The 18,943-nt window shown below is 46.1% G+C and overlaps 1 protein-coding gene across 3 annotated transcripts; it reads right to left on the bottom strand.

Annotated features, from left to right (window-relative positions):
* Window positions 1-905: 905 nt before the first annotated feature.
* On the bottom strand, window positions 906-12,145 carry LOC101063924 (acetylcholinesterase-like). Of its 3 annotated transcripts, none has more exons than XM_011619597.2 (10): window positions 11,989-12,145; window positions 10,685-10,985; window positions 9,790-10,009; window positions 8,617-8,749; window positions 7,867-8,018; window positions 2,657-2,837; window positions 2,267-2,577; window positions 1,843-2,052; window positions 1,582-1,739; window positions 906-1,339 (listed from the first exon to the last, which is right to left on the bottom strand). In XM_011619597.2, exons 2-10 carry the CDS (start codon window positions 10,974-10,976, stop codon window positions 1,248-1,250), a joined length of 1,749 nt encoding a protein of 582 aa, XP_011617899.2. In that variant the 5' UTR covers window positions 10,977-10,985; window positions 11,989-12,145; the 3' UTR covers window positions 906-1,247. The 3 variants fall into 3 exon arrangements, with proteins under 3 accessions (XP_011617899.2, XP_011617900.2, XP_029700035.1); XM_011619598.2 differs by having other exon boundaries at window positions 2,663-2,837; XM_029844175.1 differs by lacking the exon at window positions 10,685-10,985 and having other exon boundaries at window positions 11,989-12,105.
* Window positions 12,146-18,943: the final 6,798 nt, after the last annotated feature.

Raw genomic sequence — 18,943 nt, 5'->3', positions numbered from 1 at the left:
TGGTGTTTTTTGTGTTGCATGAAGGTGGCCAAAGAGATTAACAATTGTTGGAGCTATTTGCACTGTCACCTCATAATAATAATAAGGTTCCTGTTTTTCATTCACCAGCGTCCAGATGTGCATTTGGTGGAGAGGTAAATTGATTTGTCATTGCTATTCTGATGAGACATAGCTATATTTATCCATGAAACCAGAGGAGACAGCAGTTTGTGAAGCTCCAAGTTTTTCCTTCTCCTTAAATCAGACAGAATTCATTGTAGTGTGAAAATAACCCAGCGTGATGCTGCTAAACTGGTTCAGCATTTGTTACTTCCAGGCTGAACTATTTTAATTTATTATTACTGGGATTTCCAGATAATTCTTTTAGAAGCCTCCAGGTATTGACAAAAGAGATCGCATGACTCCTGTGTTGGCTTCTCTTCATTGGCTACCCAATAAATCTAATATAGGGTTTTAAAACACTTAACCTGACCTACGAGGTCCCTTGAGGCCGATCCGGAGGAGCTAATAGCACAATACAATCCAGTAGACCACTCTGCTGTCATGGTGCTGGTTGATTTCCTGTGCTACTATAGGATATGATGTGTAGATTTTGGGGCCCCTCCCCACTGTCTTCACAGGTATTCCTGACCCGGTAGTTGGGCACTAATCTTTGACCGCACTGACTCATACAACTCTACCTTTGGTTGCTCAGTGCAAATGTTTTTGCATGTGTGATTTATGTTTATACTCTCCTCTGTGTGTTCCCTCCCCCTACTGACATCCCATATGAGCCTGGTCAACATATTTTTTTTCACTGGAAATAGAGGTTTTAAATGGCAGACTCAGCTAAAACCTAATAATTATTCTAGTAATTGTGTCATATAATACTTTATTGTTGAGATGAAGAAAAAAAACAGACAGAATTGATTTCAAATGATTTATTACCACTTACTTAACTGAAGATTTAAAAAAAAAAAAACCTCATAGATCTAAAAACCTAATTTTTGAAAAAAATCATTAGAAATTTCACAGCCAATACCTGTTGATTTCTTTTTTGACCGAGGATTAAACACAAAAGTTCAAACAGCAAACAGGCCTAACATTTTTGATAAATGCAAGAAAATAGAGCGCATTTGTTGCTGAATGTTTGTGAAAAAACCCACGTTTCAAGTCCCATAAACAGCAAACAGTGACAAGACTGACTTTATCTTCCACTAATGTTAGAAGTGGAGTTCATAACTAGTGTTCTGGCCCAGAAGGGCTCATTACTGGATCAGAAGGTAATAAAGAGACATAAGAAGGAAGGAAGTGAAAGAAAGGATTGGCTCAATTGCTCCACTGCAAGTCTGCAGATCAGCTGTGAAGAGAGAAACAAGAAGAGACATCAAGTCTTCATTCAGTCTTCACACTTTTGTATTACAGGTGATCACCAGTCAAAATCAGGTCCAGACTAACAACGGAATTTTGTTAAGATTAAACTGAACAGGATCTACTTGAAAGAAAACCTCTTTCATGTCTTTATGGGCTACTGAATGGAAATGCAGGCGTCTCCACCACAGATAATGTATGTAGATTGAGTGATAAACATGTGAGGCTTACCTGCCATTTTTCTAATTTGAGGTATTAAACTGTTCCAGAATTGGCAGTCATCAGCTCTCAGGTTTGACTTGTATTCTGGATTCTGGGTATCCAGAGTGACATACTCCCTTTTTTCACTAGTGAACATGGGCCAGGGTTGTCCATCAATGCCTGGATTCCTGAACAAAACAGGGGACATCGATTTGTTCACTCACCAAGGTCTCATCGCGCACACTGTTTAACTGGATATTGTGCCATTTCTTTTTTTTTTATCAGACAAACCCAGTTCGAGCAAAGGTGGCCCAATACTTCATGAACCTCTTGCTCATGTTCACCTCCTCTTCTGTGTATCCCAGAGATGGATTCAGTGGTAATCCAAACACAAATTCAATCTCGTAGCCATGCATGACACCCATCCATTCTGGCCACGGGTTTCTGGATGATCGGTGTTGGAAGTAATAAAGGAAAGGCTTACCACCAGCTTTTTGATACCTGTCAAAAGAAACATGAATCCACTTCAGTATTTTGACATTTATTCTCTCACATCTCACATAAAACCTCTAATCAATAGTTTCTTTGATTTAAAATATTATACGTGCATTGTTCAGGGTCAGCGTCTTGTATTATATTTTTCTTTTTTATTAGCATGAAAGTATTTCTGCATAATCACAAATCTGAATCCATAAGAGCTAAAACGGCTGTTTACCTGTAGGCAAAATCTGTTACTGGACAGATGAACATATATTCCGAAAGCATTCTGTTCAGTGAGTCACGATTTTTGGTGCCGTTCTCCTCATCTGCCCAGTCAGTATACTGAAAAGTTACTGTTTCCTTTGTGATAGTTTGAGCACTTGCCAATATGTGGTCCAGTCCATTGAGAAATTGAGCCTTGGTGATGAGACTTTGGCTGGTGATATCAAAACCAGCAACTGTGTAGACTAAGAAGTAAGTTCCTTCATCATGATTCAGACCCAAAAAAACTTCCTTCTTTTGGATGCTGGAATTACTTATCAATGCCTGCAAGGGAAAAATGGAACATGCAAGTTCTAGTGGTAGAAAACTCTTTAATGAAAATGTTACATTCAATTAAGCATACATCTACTTCATCTGGAAGGAAGTCCCCATCCACGACAGGAAGAAATGGGATGTCAGAGGTTGAGGGGTTTGATAAAACCCCATATTGGACCGTTACCAAATGACTGACATTAATACTCTGCAAACATGTTTCCAGCTCAATCGGTTTGTTACATCCAACCGACATTCCCAACATTGTAGACCTGAATAGTGACAGAAAGCATGCAAATTCAATTAAAAGCAATTCATTTCAGAATCTCTTACAATCAGGATTGTCTCTAGGTGCTTCACAGATTCCCAGAGCCTAACTTTGAACTACACATGAGGAGAGAACAAAGAAAAGAAAGAAAGAGAGGAGAGGCAACTATGAACCGATTTAGTGACGACAACCTGTCAAGGGAATCATGTTTCTGTACCCTAGTAGCATCAGCCTATAGAAGCATGGTTGAGATTATGCTAAAGGTTAGAGGCTCCCGCTCAACTATCAGCATTAGCTTATCTAGCTTAGCTGATTTTAAACTTTCTCACAGAGGAAGATTTTCATCTTCATCTTAAAGTACCCTTACCCCTCCTGGGCTACCACCTTATTGTGGTGGAGGGGTTTGCGTGTCCCAATGATCCTAGGAGCTCCGTTGTCTGGGGCTATATGCCCCTGGTAGGGCCACCCATGGCAAACAGGTCCTAGGTGAGGGATCAGACAAAGCGTAGCCCAAGACCCCCTCATGATGAAGAACAACATTGGTGCCATGTTTCCCTTGCCCGGATGCGGGTCACCGGAGCCCGGCCTGGGGGTGGGGCACGTTGGCGAGCGCCTGGTGGCCGGACCTCTGCCCATGGAGTCCGGCCGGGCACAGCCCGAAGAGGCAACATGGGACCCCCTTCCCGTGGGCTCACCACCTGTGGGAGGGGCCAAGGGGGTCGGGTGCATTGTGTTTTGGGTAGCGGCCGAAGGCAGGGACCTTGGCGGTCTGATCCCCGGCTGCATAAACTGGCTCTAGGGACATGGAATGTCACCTCTCTGGTGGGAAAGGAGCCTGAGTTGAGGTTGAGAAGTTCCGACTAGATATAGTTGGCCTCACCTCGACGCACGGCAAGGGCTCTGGAACCAGTCTTCTCGAGAGGGGTTGGACTCTCTACCACTCTGGAGGTGCCGATGGTGAGAGGCGACGGGCAGGGGTGGCAATTCTCGTTGCTTCCCAGCTCAGTGCCTGTATATTAGAGTTTAGCCCGGTGGATGAGAGGGTAGCCTCCCTTCGCCTTCGGGTGGGGGGACGGATCCTGACTGTTGTTTGTGCCTATGGCCCAAACAGCAGTTCAGCGTATCCACCCTTTTTGGAGTCCTTAGAGGGAGTGCTGGAGAGTGCTCCTTCTGGGGGCTCCCTCGTCCTCCTGGGTGACTTCAATGCTCACGTTGGCAATGACAGTGTGACCTGGAGAGGTGTGATTTGGAAGAATGGCCCCCCTGATCTGAACCCGAGTGGTGTTTTGTTATTGGACTTCTGTGCTCATCTCAGATTGTCCATAACAAACACCTTGTTCAGGCATAAAGGCGTCCACATGTGCACTTGGCACCAGAACACCTTAGGCCGCAGATCGATGATCGACTTTGTGGTTGGGTCATTGGATTTGTGGCCGCATGTTCTGGACACTCGGGTGAAGAGAGGGGCGGAGCTGTCAACTGATCACCACCTGGTGGTGAGTTGGCTCCGATGGTGGAGAAGGATGCCGGACAGACCCGGCAGGCACAAACGTGTTGTGAGGGTCTGCTGGGAACGCCTGGCAGAGTCTCCTGTCAGAAGCAGCTTCAACTCACACCTCCGGGAGAGCTTTGACCATGTCCCGGGGGAGGCGGGGGACATTGAGTCCGAGTGGACAATATTCCGTGCCTCCATTGTTGAGGCGGCTGACCGGTGCTGTAGCCGCAAGGTGGTTGGTGCCTGTCGTGGCGGCAATGCCCGAACCCAGGGGTGCCATCAAGCTGAAGAAGGAGTCGTATCGGGCCTTACTGGCCTGTAGGACTCCTGAGGCAGCAGATAGGTACCGGCAGGCCAAGCGGAGTGCAGCTACGGCTGTTGCCAAGGCAAGGACCCGGGCATGGGAAGAGTTCGGGGAGGCCATGGAGAACGACTTTCGGACAGCCTCGAAAAGGTTCTGGACCACAATCAGGCGTCTGAGGAAGGGGAAGCAGTGCACTGTCAACACTGTGTATAGTGGTGATGGTGTGCTGCTGACCTCAACTCGGGATGTTGTGGATCGGTGGAAGGAATACTTCGAGGACCTCCTCAATCCCACCAACACGCCTTCCAGTGAGGAAGTAGGGCCTGGGGATAGGCTCTCATATCTCCGGGGCTGAAGTTGCCGAGGTTGTCAAAAAACTCCTCAGTGGCAAGGCCCCGGGGGTGGATGAGATCCGCCCAGAGTTCCTTAAGGCTCTGGATATTGTACGGCTGTCGTGGTTGACTCGACTCTGCAACATCGCGTGGACATCAGGGGCAGTGCCTCTGGATTGGCAGACCGGGGTGGTAGTCCCTTGTTACGTGTCAGGGGAGTTGTTGGTGTTTCTTTTTGTGTTCTTTGTTGCTGGTGACCTCCCAGAGTGGCGCCATCCAGAGGCTGAGAACTGGTGGAACACCGAAAGGCAGGCAGTGCTGGTGACGAGGAAGATTGACACCACCTGTGGACTCCCGTGGTATCTTAGGATTGGCTCCCCTGTGTCTATCTGACCAATCACCAGCGGAGTCCCGCTTTAAAGGCTCTCCCTCCTAATTTCATGGGGGCTCGCTCTCTCGCTCAGTGTTGGACAGGAAGAGTTTGTGGAGGGCAGGTGGGACTAGGTAAGGACGGGGTACCCCATACATTGCCGCACGTAGATTTTGATTGTTATTTACACTAGGTTATGGGCTGTGGTCACCGTTGTGTTTTTGATGTTTTAAGATGCCCTGTTTTTTGACTTTTGTTTTGGCACAGACCTGTTTGTTCCACCTCTCCCTCCACTCCTGATGTATGCACGTGTGTTAAGAAGTAAAGCACAATGTTGACAGTCTGTTTCGGTCTTTCCCTGGTGGTTTGTTAGTCTCTACGTTAACCCCCTCAAAAGGGTTAAACGTAACATCCCTCTTTTTAAGAAGGGGGACTGGAGGGTGTGTTCCAACTATAGGGGGATCACACTCCTCAGCCTCCCTGGTAAGGTCTATTCAGGGGTACTGGAGAGGAGGGTCCGCCGGATAGTCGAACCTCGGATTCAGGAGGAGCAATGTGGTTTTCGTCCTGGGCGTGGAACAGTGGACCAGCTCTACACCCTCAGCAGGGTCCTCGAGGGTGCATGGGAGTTTGCCCAACCAGTCCACATGTGTTTTGTGGACTTGGAGAAGGCATTCGACCGTGTCCCTCGGGGGGTCCTGTGGGGGGTCCTCCGAGAATATGGGGTGTCGGGGCCGCTGATACGGGCCGTCCGCTCCCTGTACGATCGGTGTCAGAGTTTGGTCCGCATTGCTAGCAGTAAGTCGAACTCGTTTCTGGTGAGGGTTGGTCCCCGCCAGGGCTGCCCTTTGTCACCGATTCTGTTCATAATTTTTATGGACAGAATTTCTAGGTGCAGTCATGGTGTTGAGGGGCTCCAGTTTGGTGACCTCAGGATCAGGTCTCTGCTTTTTGCAGATGATGTGGTCCTGTTGGCGTCATCGGCCCGTGACCTCCAACTATCACTGGATCGGTTCGCCGCCGCATGTGAAGCGGCTGGGATGGTTATCAGCACCTCCAAATCCAAGGCCATGGTTCTCAACCGGAAAAAGGTGGAGTGCCTTCTCCGGGTCAAGGAGGAGATCCTGCCCCAAAGGGAGGAGTTCAAGTACCTCGGGGTCTTGTTCACGAGTGACAGAAGAATGGAGCAGGAGATCGACAGGCGGATCGGTGAGGCGTCTGCAGTAATGCGGACTCTGCACCGGTCAGGCAGCCAGAGTTCTGACAGGTATTGACAAAAGAGATCACATAACTCCTGTAATGGCGTCGCTTCATTGGCTGCCCGTTAAATTTAGAATAATTTTTAAAACCCTTCTTTTGACCTATCAGGTCCTCAGAGGCCTAGCTCCATCCTACCTGGAGGCGCTAGTGACACCTTACCAGCCCAATAGACCGCTTCGCTCTCAGAATGCTGGTCTACTTGGGGTTCCCAGAGTTTCTAGGAGTAGAATGGGGGGCCGAGCATTTAGCTACCAGGTCCCCCTGCTATGGAACCAGCTCCCTGTCCAGGTACGGGAGTGTGACTCCATCGCTACTTTTAAGATCAGACTTAAAACCTACCTCTTTGCTTATTGTTACTAATTCTGTAGTTCCAGTTACTATCATAGACAGACAAATTATCATACTTAGCGGGTCGTCTAATCGTTAGATCACATCTTAGCTATGCTGTTATAGGCCAAGGCTGCAGGGGTCCGGAAACATGATCACCTGACAGGCCTCTGTCACCCCACTGGGTCATGGTTTCCTCTCCTCTCCTCTCCTTTCATCTCCTTTCCTCCTCCTCATCAAGCAGACTTGTTATGCTGATTCCTGTGTAGTTTTTCTGCTTCTCCCCCCCTCTCTATTCATTTACCGGTATCGCCGCCTTCGGAGCTGCATGATGACCTCCGGCCTCGCTGACCCGCTGTATAGTGTATTTTTGTGTGTGTTTCTGTGCTCTGTGCCTCTCCTCTCCTCTCCTCTCCTCTCCTCTCCTCTCCTCTCCTCTCCTCTCCTCTCCTCTCCCCCTCCTTCTCCTCTCCTCTCCTCTCTCTTTACCCAGCCGGCCATCAGCAGGAGGGCCGGCAGGAGTTTTTCCTTGCCACTGTTGCTTGTCTGGGGTTAGGCCCTGGGATTCTGGAAAGCGCCTTGAAACAATTTTGATTGTATAAGACGCTATATAAATAAAGATTGATTTGATTTGATTCTGTTTTCTTTGATTTCAAATACAGCTGAATGTCATCAGCATTGGTGTTAACATTTACTGATGCTGCTGTCTAATGTTTTCTTAACTGGAATCTGAAATAAATATGATCTGAACCAGTCTAGCAATGTCCCTCTAATCCCAGTGACCTGATTCAATCTCTGTAACAGGATGCTATTAACGGTATCAAAGGCACCACTGAGGTAAAGCAGAACCAGTATAGAAATGTGACCAAAATTAACATGGACAAATCTGTTGACTTCAAACTATTGAGGACATGACAAAAATATGTCTGGTCAGGCCTTACTGACCTGTTCCACGCCTCGCTGAGGCTCACTGTGGTCCAGTGTGCTGTTGGAGCTCCACTTTGCATCACAGCTCTTTTAAAGAGAACATTGCTGCCAGGAGAGAGAACATGGAAGCCCACACAGACTGATCCTGCGCTTTCTCCGAACAGAGTTATCTGGAAACAACAGCAAGACACATTTTTCCAGGGGTATACCCTCCATTCGCCAACCCTCCCTGTCACCCCAAAAAGGATACAGCGTTCAAGAAAATGAAATAAAACAACCAGACAAAGGTGACAATTTAGTGATTTCAGCTACTTCTGCATCTGTGATGCTTACAGGGGGTTTATGTATTGCTTCATCTGCGACCGCTGCAGAGAATGTTGTCACTGTTTTATCATTGGGTTCTAAACTCCTGCACAGAAACAAATAGCAATCCTCTATAAAATTAGTTAATATTGCCATCAGATGATGCAGACGCACAATGAGGCCTTAACGTGGCTTAATTGGCATTCCCTCGCGTTCAGTCTTAATGCTGGACCTTGATATTGACTTTGGATTACTTCTCTTTAGCCACCACTGGAAGTAAACAAAGCAGTAGAACTAAAGACAGCAGGTCTGATAGGTGTAGCCAGTCTGACCCACAGACTCACTGTAAGGTTGACTATCAAAATGAACTACAATGTCTAATAATTACTAAAGATAATGCAAATGCATAATTTAACACATTCATTTGGACAAACCTAGTTCAAACAGAAGAAATAAATATTAGACCTGTGAAGGATCTCCTCCAAATGCAGCGATGTTATCCACCACCCACTGGATGGCCAAGCGCTGGTCCATTAGGCCTGCATTACCATGAACGTTAGTGTTGTTCGGAAGAGACAGGAATCCCAAAACACCAACTCTACCGAAAATAAGCACACAACATATAATAAAACTAGATATTGAAGACAAAACAAGAAAGTAAATAAAGTAGCCATCATCATCTGACTATGTCTCTCGATCCCAAGAATCAGCAAGCATGTGAAAGAATGACTTTACAGGGTTTGATATAAGAAACCATGGAGATGGCTGATTTTCTACCCTGTGGTCTAAATAGCTTTTTATGACCCATGTATTTTTTTTGTGTTGAAATGAAATCATGAACATGAGGAGAGAAAGTATAAATGTCATCACACCAATGCAGGTTTCAATACCACATATGCAGTATGGATGGTTCCACCCACAGTCTGTGTTTTTATTGTGTTTAATGCTTTTGTTCCATAATGTCTCCTAATAAACAGTCCAGATCATAAATGATCTGCTTTCAAAATTGTAAGGGAATGGGTTGTGGAATTTCAGTCTGTTGGTGGACTGGGCTGAGAAGCAGAGGATTCTGATAAGTGTTCTGGTAGTAGGTAAAGGTGCCCTCAGAGCACTGCTACGCAAGTTACCCAATCCACAAATGCTCAAATAGGGCAAATAGTGTACCCTGCCTTCACCCTTATGTGTACCCTCTCCGAGTGACAAATGAATCTTAATTAAGTTAAATTTAAAAGTTGCCAAAGATCCATGGCTATGCTGGCCCACTGTGCTGTCCAAACTGTGTTCGAAAAAAGGGCATTCAAATGAGAGAAAAAGACAGCTGCAAACCAAACCTCAGCATAAAAGCAGAATGGATGAATGGAGGGAGGGAGCAATGGATAGATAGATGGGTGGATGGATGGCTCACTGGATGGATGGACTAAGAGCAGCAGCTCTAATGACAGGTACATGTATCCGTTAACCATGTGCAGGGAGCAAACCTGACTTTATCCCTGCTGGGCAGGTGAGCAGGCTGTAGCCTGTTGAACTATTTGAATGATTTGATTGACCTCTGCCTTTGGAGGTATGTCAGGTATGTTTCCCTAGCAGGAAATCCTAGGTTAAATCCAGAGGAGTTTACAGTGTGACTCTCACATTCACCTGTAGTTCATGGATACCACGATCACATCTTCAGACTTAGTCAAGTAGCGACCATCATACAGCTCCAAGGATGATGTTCCTGTGGTGAACCCGCCTCCATAGATCCAGATCATGACAGGCAGCGGTGATGAAGCTTGAGCCTGTGGAGTCCACACGTTCAGGTACAGACAGTCCTCATTCACTGGTGTGTTTGGGTTCCACATTTCTGCTCCTCTGAATCCTGACAACCAATAACAATTTTAGCAGTAACAACAGTCTACCTGTTATTTTAGTTTAACATCCAACAGGCAGATGTGACCCTTTATTCATCCTTCTGCAAAAATCACTCAGTTATACCATATTTAGTACAATTACTTCCAAATTAAAGAAGAAAAGGATCTGTGAAGTGGATGAACTGACCCTGAGGATGGAACTACTTGTGTGCAATGGTGTCAGTGTTCAGATATCTGACTGGTACAAGATCGCTCATTGAATGTGCACATAAAAAAATCTGGAAGCCTTCTTGAGTTACTGGATCAAATAGATCAAGTTTAGATGCCTCACATACTCAAACACTTAGGGTGTGGTTTTACTATTCTTTCATTTCAGCATCACATCACCTGCCATTGCCACATACTGTATTACATAGTGGTGTGTGTGTGTGTGTATGTGTTTGTGTCTCTACTGTATGTGTGAGTGAGTGTGTGCATGAGTGAGGTTGTGATGGTTCTGTGTGGTTGTGATGAGAGTCAGATGGTGCCTAATCACATGGTGTCAAGTATTATGTTTAATTAAACTTAAATACCATTCTAAACCTAAAAAAAAAACAATTACCCTGTTAAATAGTAAATTGCTTGTATCTTTTTAAAGGAATTCAAATAATATGATAAAGACTGAACAGAAATGTTTATTCCACCTGCAAGTGTCATGTCTGCCAGCTGGAAGCAGGTGTTTGAGAAGCTGTTGGCATTCTTTACTCCTTCCCATGAATCTATTGGCTCCGGATTCCTGAATCGTAGCTTTCCAACAGGAGGTTTAGCATAGGGAATTCCAAGGAATGCTCTAACATTCCCATTCAACACTGGCAGCAAAGTCCCTTGAACTTTCCCATTTTTAACAGTGACTAAAAGGTCATTTTCATCGGCAGAGGAAACAGACAGGAAATGAGGAAGGAGAACAATGATGGCATAATGGCAAAGTGTCACCATTGGGAAATCCTGGTACGAGAAAAGGAACATTGTCAGCCAAATCAAACAATAAGAGTCAGCTGTCAACATGTGTTTAAAATATTTTTCAAAGAATGTCTTTGATGAATACAAAAATAATCCATTTGGAAATATGCTATTTTGTAAATTTCAACTGTGTATTTTCAAAGTTAAGCACACGTCTGGATTTTAAGTGTTGTTTCTTGTAGATTTGAGAAGGAGAAGCTCATCAGTACCTAAAAGTGTAGTCAGCAGTCAAAGGATTGAAATTTTAACACAAATTTAATGCTGTTGCTCTTTGTTGCCTTGTTATGTTATATAAGCTGGTGGGACACAAAGATAACAGATTGGCAGTTTTAGACTTCACTGTAAAGTGTAGGTACTAGTAAGGATAGGTCTTCATGGGTAAATAATGTGCACATTACTGATGAGGTGAGTAAGGTTTTATCTCCAAAGGTGTCTGAGAATGACTGGCACAACCCATGGAGACTGAATACATCACCATCAAATGTTTTAAAATATGACTTGGGTTTAATTGAGTTGAGCTCCTAAAAGTTCCACAGAAATCACGCTAATTACACTTGAGTAACTAGAATAAAATGATCAAAAAACACCTGGCACTTTAACTCAGTAGTGTCACAATTTGGTTAAATAAATCAAAAAGGTGGTGCAGCGAGTCATTTTTCGGAGAGCGCGTACACATAATTTGATTCGGCGCGCAGCGTCATAAGGAAATATGGAAAACCGCATGAAATCAAAATAACTACACTTTAGATTGCAAAATATTTAAACATGAACGGCAAGGAAAACAAATGTCACCATCGACTAACCGGTTTTAACTGTCACGAACGAAAGAAAAGTGCACAAAGGTGTGTGTGCAGTGATTTCAATTTTTTCAGAGATTTTTAAATCTCATTTTGAGTCTCACAAGGAAACTCATCTCATCAAATCTCATCATGAATGAAAGAGCGCGCGTCGTGCACTTCTATAGAGCGAGCAGACCCCGCCGTCTTACCGTTCAACACCGACGCAGAGAAAGGAGACGTCTAGATTCTGGTAGCAGTTCCACTGGGCAGCTGTGCGGCTCTTAAGTAGGCGGTGCAACACAAACGACACGCATCAAATGTCTGCCCCGCACCAGGGTTGGGCTTTTCTCTTACACATTGTGGCGAGCTCGGGTTCTGGGTTGCGGAAGAACTCAGACGCAGACTTCTGACAGTTTATTCTGCTAATCAACTGCAGGAGCCATTTTAATAAAACACTGAACAGAAGACACACGAACAAAGGGAAGTCTTTGACACACATAACCTCGCTTATGGTGTCCAGGTGCAAACAATAATTAAAACAGTAATTAAATACAACAACAACCAGAACTCTATAAATAAAACACTAACATTGAAAGTTTGCGAAAGATAACATTTACAACGAACAAAAACAGGGTTAACACAAACCTGAACCCACAGAAAACACTGCTACAAAGCATGCTGGGAATTTCCCACTCTGACCCTCCCCAACACGCTACACTGCCCCCACCTAGGTGGTTAGCTGTCCCCAGCAACCCATAACAAAGTCCCTGAGGTGGTGAGGGAGCCGGCGCTGTCACCGTTGAAGAGAATTATTGTATCTTGTTAGCATCTTTTATCTTGTTAGCATGTGTTATACTATATGTTTTTGTTTTCTGTTACAGTTAGTTTAGAAGTTAGGGATAGTATATAATCTTTAGTAGGAATAAACATAAGCAAGTAAGTTGACCCTTCCTTGACATGAATGTTGTTTAGACAGTTGGAGGCAGGAGGAGACAGTCAGACGGAAAGTGGTAGACCCCCATCGTAAAATGTGACAGCATAGTTTACTGGTGTTGATAAAGTTCCTCGGCAGGAAAATGACCTCTGACCTGGCTATCTGGGAAGATAATGGAGAAGAAGGACCGCACCAACACCAAAGGAGGCTGAAGGTCCCACCCACTGGCCAATCAATTTAGGGGAAAGGCCCTTCTTCCTCTCAGGGCTGTAAACCCATACCTGCTCCCCAGGGGCAAAGTCCTGTCCTCTACAACGGGAATCATAAGCCCGTTTTTGCCGCAGCCCAGCATCAGAGAGGGCCTTCCTGGTCATCTCATGCACCAGCTGAAGCCGTTCCCGCAGACTAGGGAGGTAGTCCAGGCCAGGTGCACCTTCCAGCTCTGGCTCAGGGGGAGGCCCGAACACCAAGTCCACAGGAGTGCGGAGCTCATGCCCAAACATGAGTACTGCTGGGGTGCATTTCGTGGACTCCTGAACCACCGTCCGGTACGCCCACAGAAACAAAGATAGGTGGCGATCCCAGTCTCGCTGCTGGTGGCTGGTCAGGATTGCCAGCTGGGTGGCCAGGGTTCGGTTGAGGCGTTCGACCAGTCCATCGCTCTACGGGTGTAATGGTGTGGTCCAGATCTTCCTGATGCCGAGCCTCCGGCAGACCTCACTGAACACTTTTGCTTCAAAGTTGCAACCCTGGTCACTGTGCAGTTCCTCCGGCACACCAAATCAGCAGAACATCTCGTTGACCAGGTGGTCAGCGGTGGTGGATGCACTCTGATCGGGAACGGCATACGCCTCAGGCCACTTGGTAAAATAGTCCATGGCCACAAGGACGTAGCGATTCCCTTGGTCAGTGGTAGGAAAGGGGCCCAGGATGTCTACGCCCACACACTCCATTGGGGCCCCCACCTGGTACTGCTGTAGGGGAGCGTGCAAACACCGAGTTGGTCCCTTCTGAACAGTGCAAGGGTCACACCGATGAATGTAGAGCTCTACATCCTGATGACAGTAGAATCGTGACCTGAGCCGGTGTAGAGTCTTAGTCACTCCAAAATGGCCTGCCCCCACTGAGCAATGGACAAGCTGAAGGACCCTGGGGCATAGTTGGCGGGGGATCAGGAGTTGGAGGATATCTCGGTGGCCCGCAGGGGTCTGCCAGCGATGATGGAGGAGGCCATCACGGGTGATGAGGTTGGTCCACTGGGCATAGAGGGCCTTGGTCTCGGGGTCCAATGCTGACACTGCGTTCCATGCTGGTTGTTGGCCGGTCTCTATCCAATCTTGGACCCGAGAGAGGACAGGGTCTTGGCTCTGGTCAAGCTGGAGCTGTTTGAGATCAATGGTTTCCAAACCATCGTTGTCAGCTGCTGTTTGTGCTGAGACCTGGGGCCCACTCTCGTCATCCAGGGGGACTGGATGCAGGGCTGATACCATTGGTTCGCAGTTTCCCGGTCCTCCACATGCTGGCAGTACCGACACTGTTCAGCTTCACAAGGGCGTCGAGACAAAGCGTCTGCGTTGGTATGAAGACGGCCAGACCGGTGACGGATTTCAAAGTTGTAATCCTGTAGTGTCTCTAGCCATCGTGCGAGCTGTCCCTCATGTCTCCCCCCATGTGAACATGTCAACAAAAACCTGAACCCACAGACATAATGCCACAAAGCATGCTGGGAAATTCCCACACTGACCCTCCCCAACAGGCTACAATACGTTTTCATAGGATCATGTTGCATTCACTTTAATTTTGAGGAAAAAGTGTATCCTGAACCAAAGTGACGTTTTCTCCACAAGCAAACATCATAAAAGTCAGAATCAATCTTTACAATCTTTATTTATATAGCGTCTTATACAATCAAAATGGTTTCAAGGCGCTTTCCAGAATCCCAGGGCCTGACCCCAGACAAGCAACAGTGGCAAGGAAAAACTCCCCTTTAACAGGAAGAAACCTTGAGCAGGACCAGGCTCATGTAGGGGGACCCTCCTGCTGATGGCCGGCTGGGTAAAGAGAGAGGAGAAGGGGGAGGACAGGTGGAGGATAGGATAGGTAGGAGAGGAGAGGAGAGGAGAGGGGTAAAGGAGAGGAGAAGTAGAGTGAAGGGGAGGTAGAGGAGAGGAGAAGGAGGAGGAGGGGAAAGAGGAGAGGAAAGGAGAGGGAGAGGAAAAGGAGGGGGAGAGGAGAGGAGAGGAGAGGAGAGGAGAGGAGAGGGAGAGGAGAGGCACAGAGCACAGAAACACACACAAAAAATATGATACACAATCACTTCAGCGGGGCCGGAGGTCATTACGCAGCTCCGAGGGCAGCAATACCTGTAAATAAATAGGGGGGGGAGAAGCAGAAAAACTACACAAGAATCAGCATAACTAGTCTGCTTGATGAGGAGAGGAAAGGAGAGGAGAGGAGAGGAAACCATGACCCAGTGGAGTGACAAGAGGCCTGTCAGGTGATCATGTTTCCGGACCCCGGCAGCCTTGGCCTATAACAGCATAACTAAGATGTGACCTAACGATTAGACGACCCCCTAAGTATGATAATTTGTCTGTCTATGATAGTAACTGGAACTACTGAATTAGTAACAATAAGCTTTTTCAAAGAGGTAGGTTTTGAGTCTGACCTTAAAAGTAGCGATGGAGTCAGCCTCCCGTACCTGGACAGGGAGCTGGTTCCATAGCAGGGGGGCCTGGTAGCTAAATGCTCGGCCCCCCATTCTACTCCTGGAAACTCTGGGAACCACAAGTAGACCAGCATTCTGAGAGCGGAGCGGTCTATTGGGCTGATAAGGTATCACTAGCTCCTCCAGGTAGGGTGGAGCTAGGCCTCTGAGGACCTTGTAGGTCAAAAGAAGGGTTTTAAAAATTATTCTAAATTTAACGGGCAGCCAATGAAGCGACGCCAGTACAGGAGTAATGTGATCTCTTTTGTCAATACCTGTCAGAACTCTGGCTGCAGCATTTTGGATCAACTGGAGGCTTCTTAAAGAGTTGTTTGGACACCCTGATAATAAAGAGTTACAGTAGTCCAGCCTGGAAGTAACAAATGCATGGACTAACTTTTCAGCATCATGCCGCGTCAGCAGTTTTCTGATCTTCCTCAAGTGAAAAAAGGCACTTCTAGAGACTAATTTAATGTGTGAGTTGAAGGAGAGATTTTGATAAAAAGTTACTCCTAGATTCCTCACAAAGAGACTAGATGTTAATGAGATACCATCTAGAGTGATCATGTGATCTAATCTATCCCTGAGAGGTTCAGGACCAAACACCATGACCTCAGTTTTTCCTGAGTTAAGGAGGAGGAAATTTGAAGACATCCAGGACTTTATGTCTTTAAGACAGGTCTGGAGCTTCACTAACTTCTCTGTCTCCTCGGGTTTCATAGATAAATAGAGCTGAGTGTCATCAGCATAACAATGAAAAATTATCCCATGCTGCCGAATAATGTTCCCTAAGGGACGCATGTACAATGTGAAGAGGATTGGTCCAAGTACAGAACCTTGAGGAACTCCATGCTAACCCTACTGTATGAGGAGGGAACACCATGGACATGGGCAAACTGGTATCTATCAGATAAGTATGATCTAAACCAGTCTAGTGCTGTCCCTTTAATCCCAATCACATGATCCAGTCTCTGTAACAGGATGCTGTGATCAACTGTATCAAAAGCAGCACTGAGGTCCAGCAGAACCAGCATAGAGACCAGTCCATGATCGGAAGCTATGAGAAGATCATTAGTGACTTTAAGAAGTGCTGTTTCTGTGCTGTGGTGAGCTCTAAAGCCTGACTGAAACATCTCAAACAGGCTGTTCCTCTGCAGGTGCTCCAGTAACTGAGTCACCACCACCTTCTCTAGAACTTTAGAGATAAAAGGAAGGTTGGATATTGGCCTATAATTTGCTAAGACATCAGGATCCGGTGATGGTTTTTTTAAGCAACGGCTTAATCACTGCCACCTTGTAGGACCGGGGTACATAACCTGACACTAAAGAACCATTGATCTGGTCCAGGATAGAACTGCCTATCAATGGTAAAACATCCTTCAACAGGTGTGTTGGGATGGGATCTAAAAGACACGTGGTGGTCTTGGATTTCTGAATTAGCGATGACGCCTCAGAAAAATATATAGGGCTGAAGGAGCTTAAGGGCTCGTTGGAGACCCTGTATGTTCCCACAGTCGGCACATCTGGTGATGGTCCAGTTGTTGGGATGGCCTGGTTAGCTTTCTCTCTGATAGCTAGAACTTTATCAGTGAAGAAGCTCATGAAGTCTTCACCACGAAGGCAAGAAGGGATACGTGGATCTAAAACACTGTGACTCTTAATTTGGCCACAGTGCTGAAAAAAAACCTGGGGTTGCTCTTATTTTCCTCAATTAAAGAAGAAAAATAAGCTGTTCTAGCCTTGCGAAGGGCCTTTTTGTAAACTAATAGGCAGTCTTTCCAGGCTACATGGTAGCTGTCTATTTTACAAGAATGCCACTTCCTTTCCAGTCTTCGCACTTTCTGCTTGAGGGTCCTGATATGTGAATTATACCAGGGGGCACACCTCCTCTGATTTACTATTTTCTTTTTCAGGGGGGCAACAGAATCAAGCGTGATTCTCAGTGAGGTTGCTGCACCTTCAGCAATAGAGTCAACCTCAGCAGGGCTAAGATTATAATGACTGATCCCTGGGGAAACACACGGTGGTCCTGGGATCAGCACAGGGATCACTTCCTTAAACTTAGCTACAGCATTATCTGAAAGACATCTGCTATAGTAAGACTTTGTTCTGAGCATAGAAGAATCCTTAATCATAAATGTAAAAGTGATCAAAGAATGGTCTGACAGGACTGGGTTCTGAGGGAACACTGACACATGTTCTACCTCAACACCATAAGTCAGAACTAGATCTAGGATGTGGTTAAAGCTATGAGTTGGTTGGTTTATCTGCTGGAGGAAACCAACTGACTCAAGTAATGAAATGAAGCCATTTCTAAAGCTGTCATTTATAACGTCCATATGGATATTAAAGTCTCCAATGATCATGACTTTGTCCGTTCTAAGGACCAAGTCAGATAAGAAATCAGAGAACTCAGACAGGAACTCTGAATGTGGCCCAGCAGGGGGCCGATATACAACTACAAACAGAAGTGGCTTTTCTGTCCTCCAGTTCAGATGAGTGATGCCAAGAGTCAGGCTTTCAAATGAACTGAAGCTATGTTTTGGTCTGGGATTAATTAATAACTTGGAGTGATAGATTGCTGCCACTCCCCCTCCTCGACCAGTAACACGTGAAATATGATAATTAAGATGGGTAGGAGGAGTAGATTCATTTAAGCTCACATACTCCTCCTCCTGAAGCCAGGTCTCAGTAAGACAAAATAAATCAATGTGGTGATCCGCTATCAGGTCGTGCACTAACAGTGATTTACACTAAAGAGATCTAATATTTAACAGTCCACACTTAATTGTGATATTAGTTTCTCCAACTTGTGCTTCAGTATTAATTTTAATAAGATTTTGGTGATTGACCGCTCCCCTGCTCTGTGCTTGGTGAACTTTTAACCGTGGAACAGAGACTACCTCTATAGTGTTAAATATGTTATTGTTGGTGGATGAGGGTTCTAAGGAAGCAGCAGAGAGGTGTGTAAGACTACAGCTCTGCATCCTGGTCTGGACCCTGGATTGTCAGGTCACTTTGGGTCTAATAAAATTAGCCAGATTACTAGAAATGAGAGAAGCACCATCTTGTGTGGGATGGACACCGTCTCTCCTAATCAGACCAGGTTTTCCCCAAAAGGTGCTCCAATTGTCTATAAAGGCCACCTGGTTTTCGGGGCACCACCGTGACAGCCAGCGACGGAGCGACGACATGCGGCTAAACATCTCATCACTGGCCAGATTGGGGAGGGGACCAGAGAATGCTACGGAGTCCGACATCGTTTTAGCGTAGTTACACACCGGCTCCAAGTTAATTTTAGTGACCTCCGACTGACGAAGCCGGGTGTCGTTGGCTCCGACATGAATAATAACTTTACCAAATTTACAATTACGTCTCGCCAGCAGCCATAAATTTGCTTCTATGTCGCCCGCTCTGGCCCCCGGAATGCACCTAACTATGGTCGCTGGAGTCGGCTTCACGTGGCGCAAAACAGAGTCGCCAATTACCAAGGTCGGTTTCTCAGCGGGTGTGTCGCCGAGTG

The sequence above is a fragment of the Takifugu rubripes genome, chromosome 11 (genome assembly GCF_901000725.2).
Source record: "Takifugu rubripes chromosome 11, fTakRub1.2, whole genome shotgun sequence".
Taxonomy (NCBI): Eukaryota; Metazoa; Chordata; class Actinopteri; order Tetraodontiformes; family Tetraodontidae; genus Takifugu; species Takifugu rubripes.
Note: the sequence above shows the minus strand (reverse complement) of the source record. Positions and strands in the feature narration are given on the sequence as shown.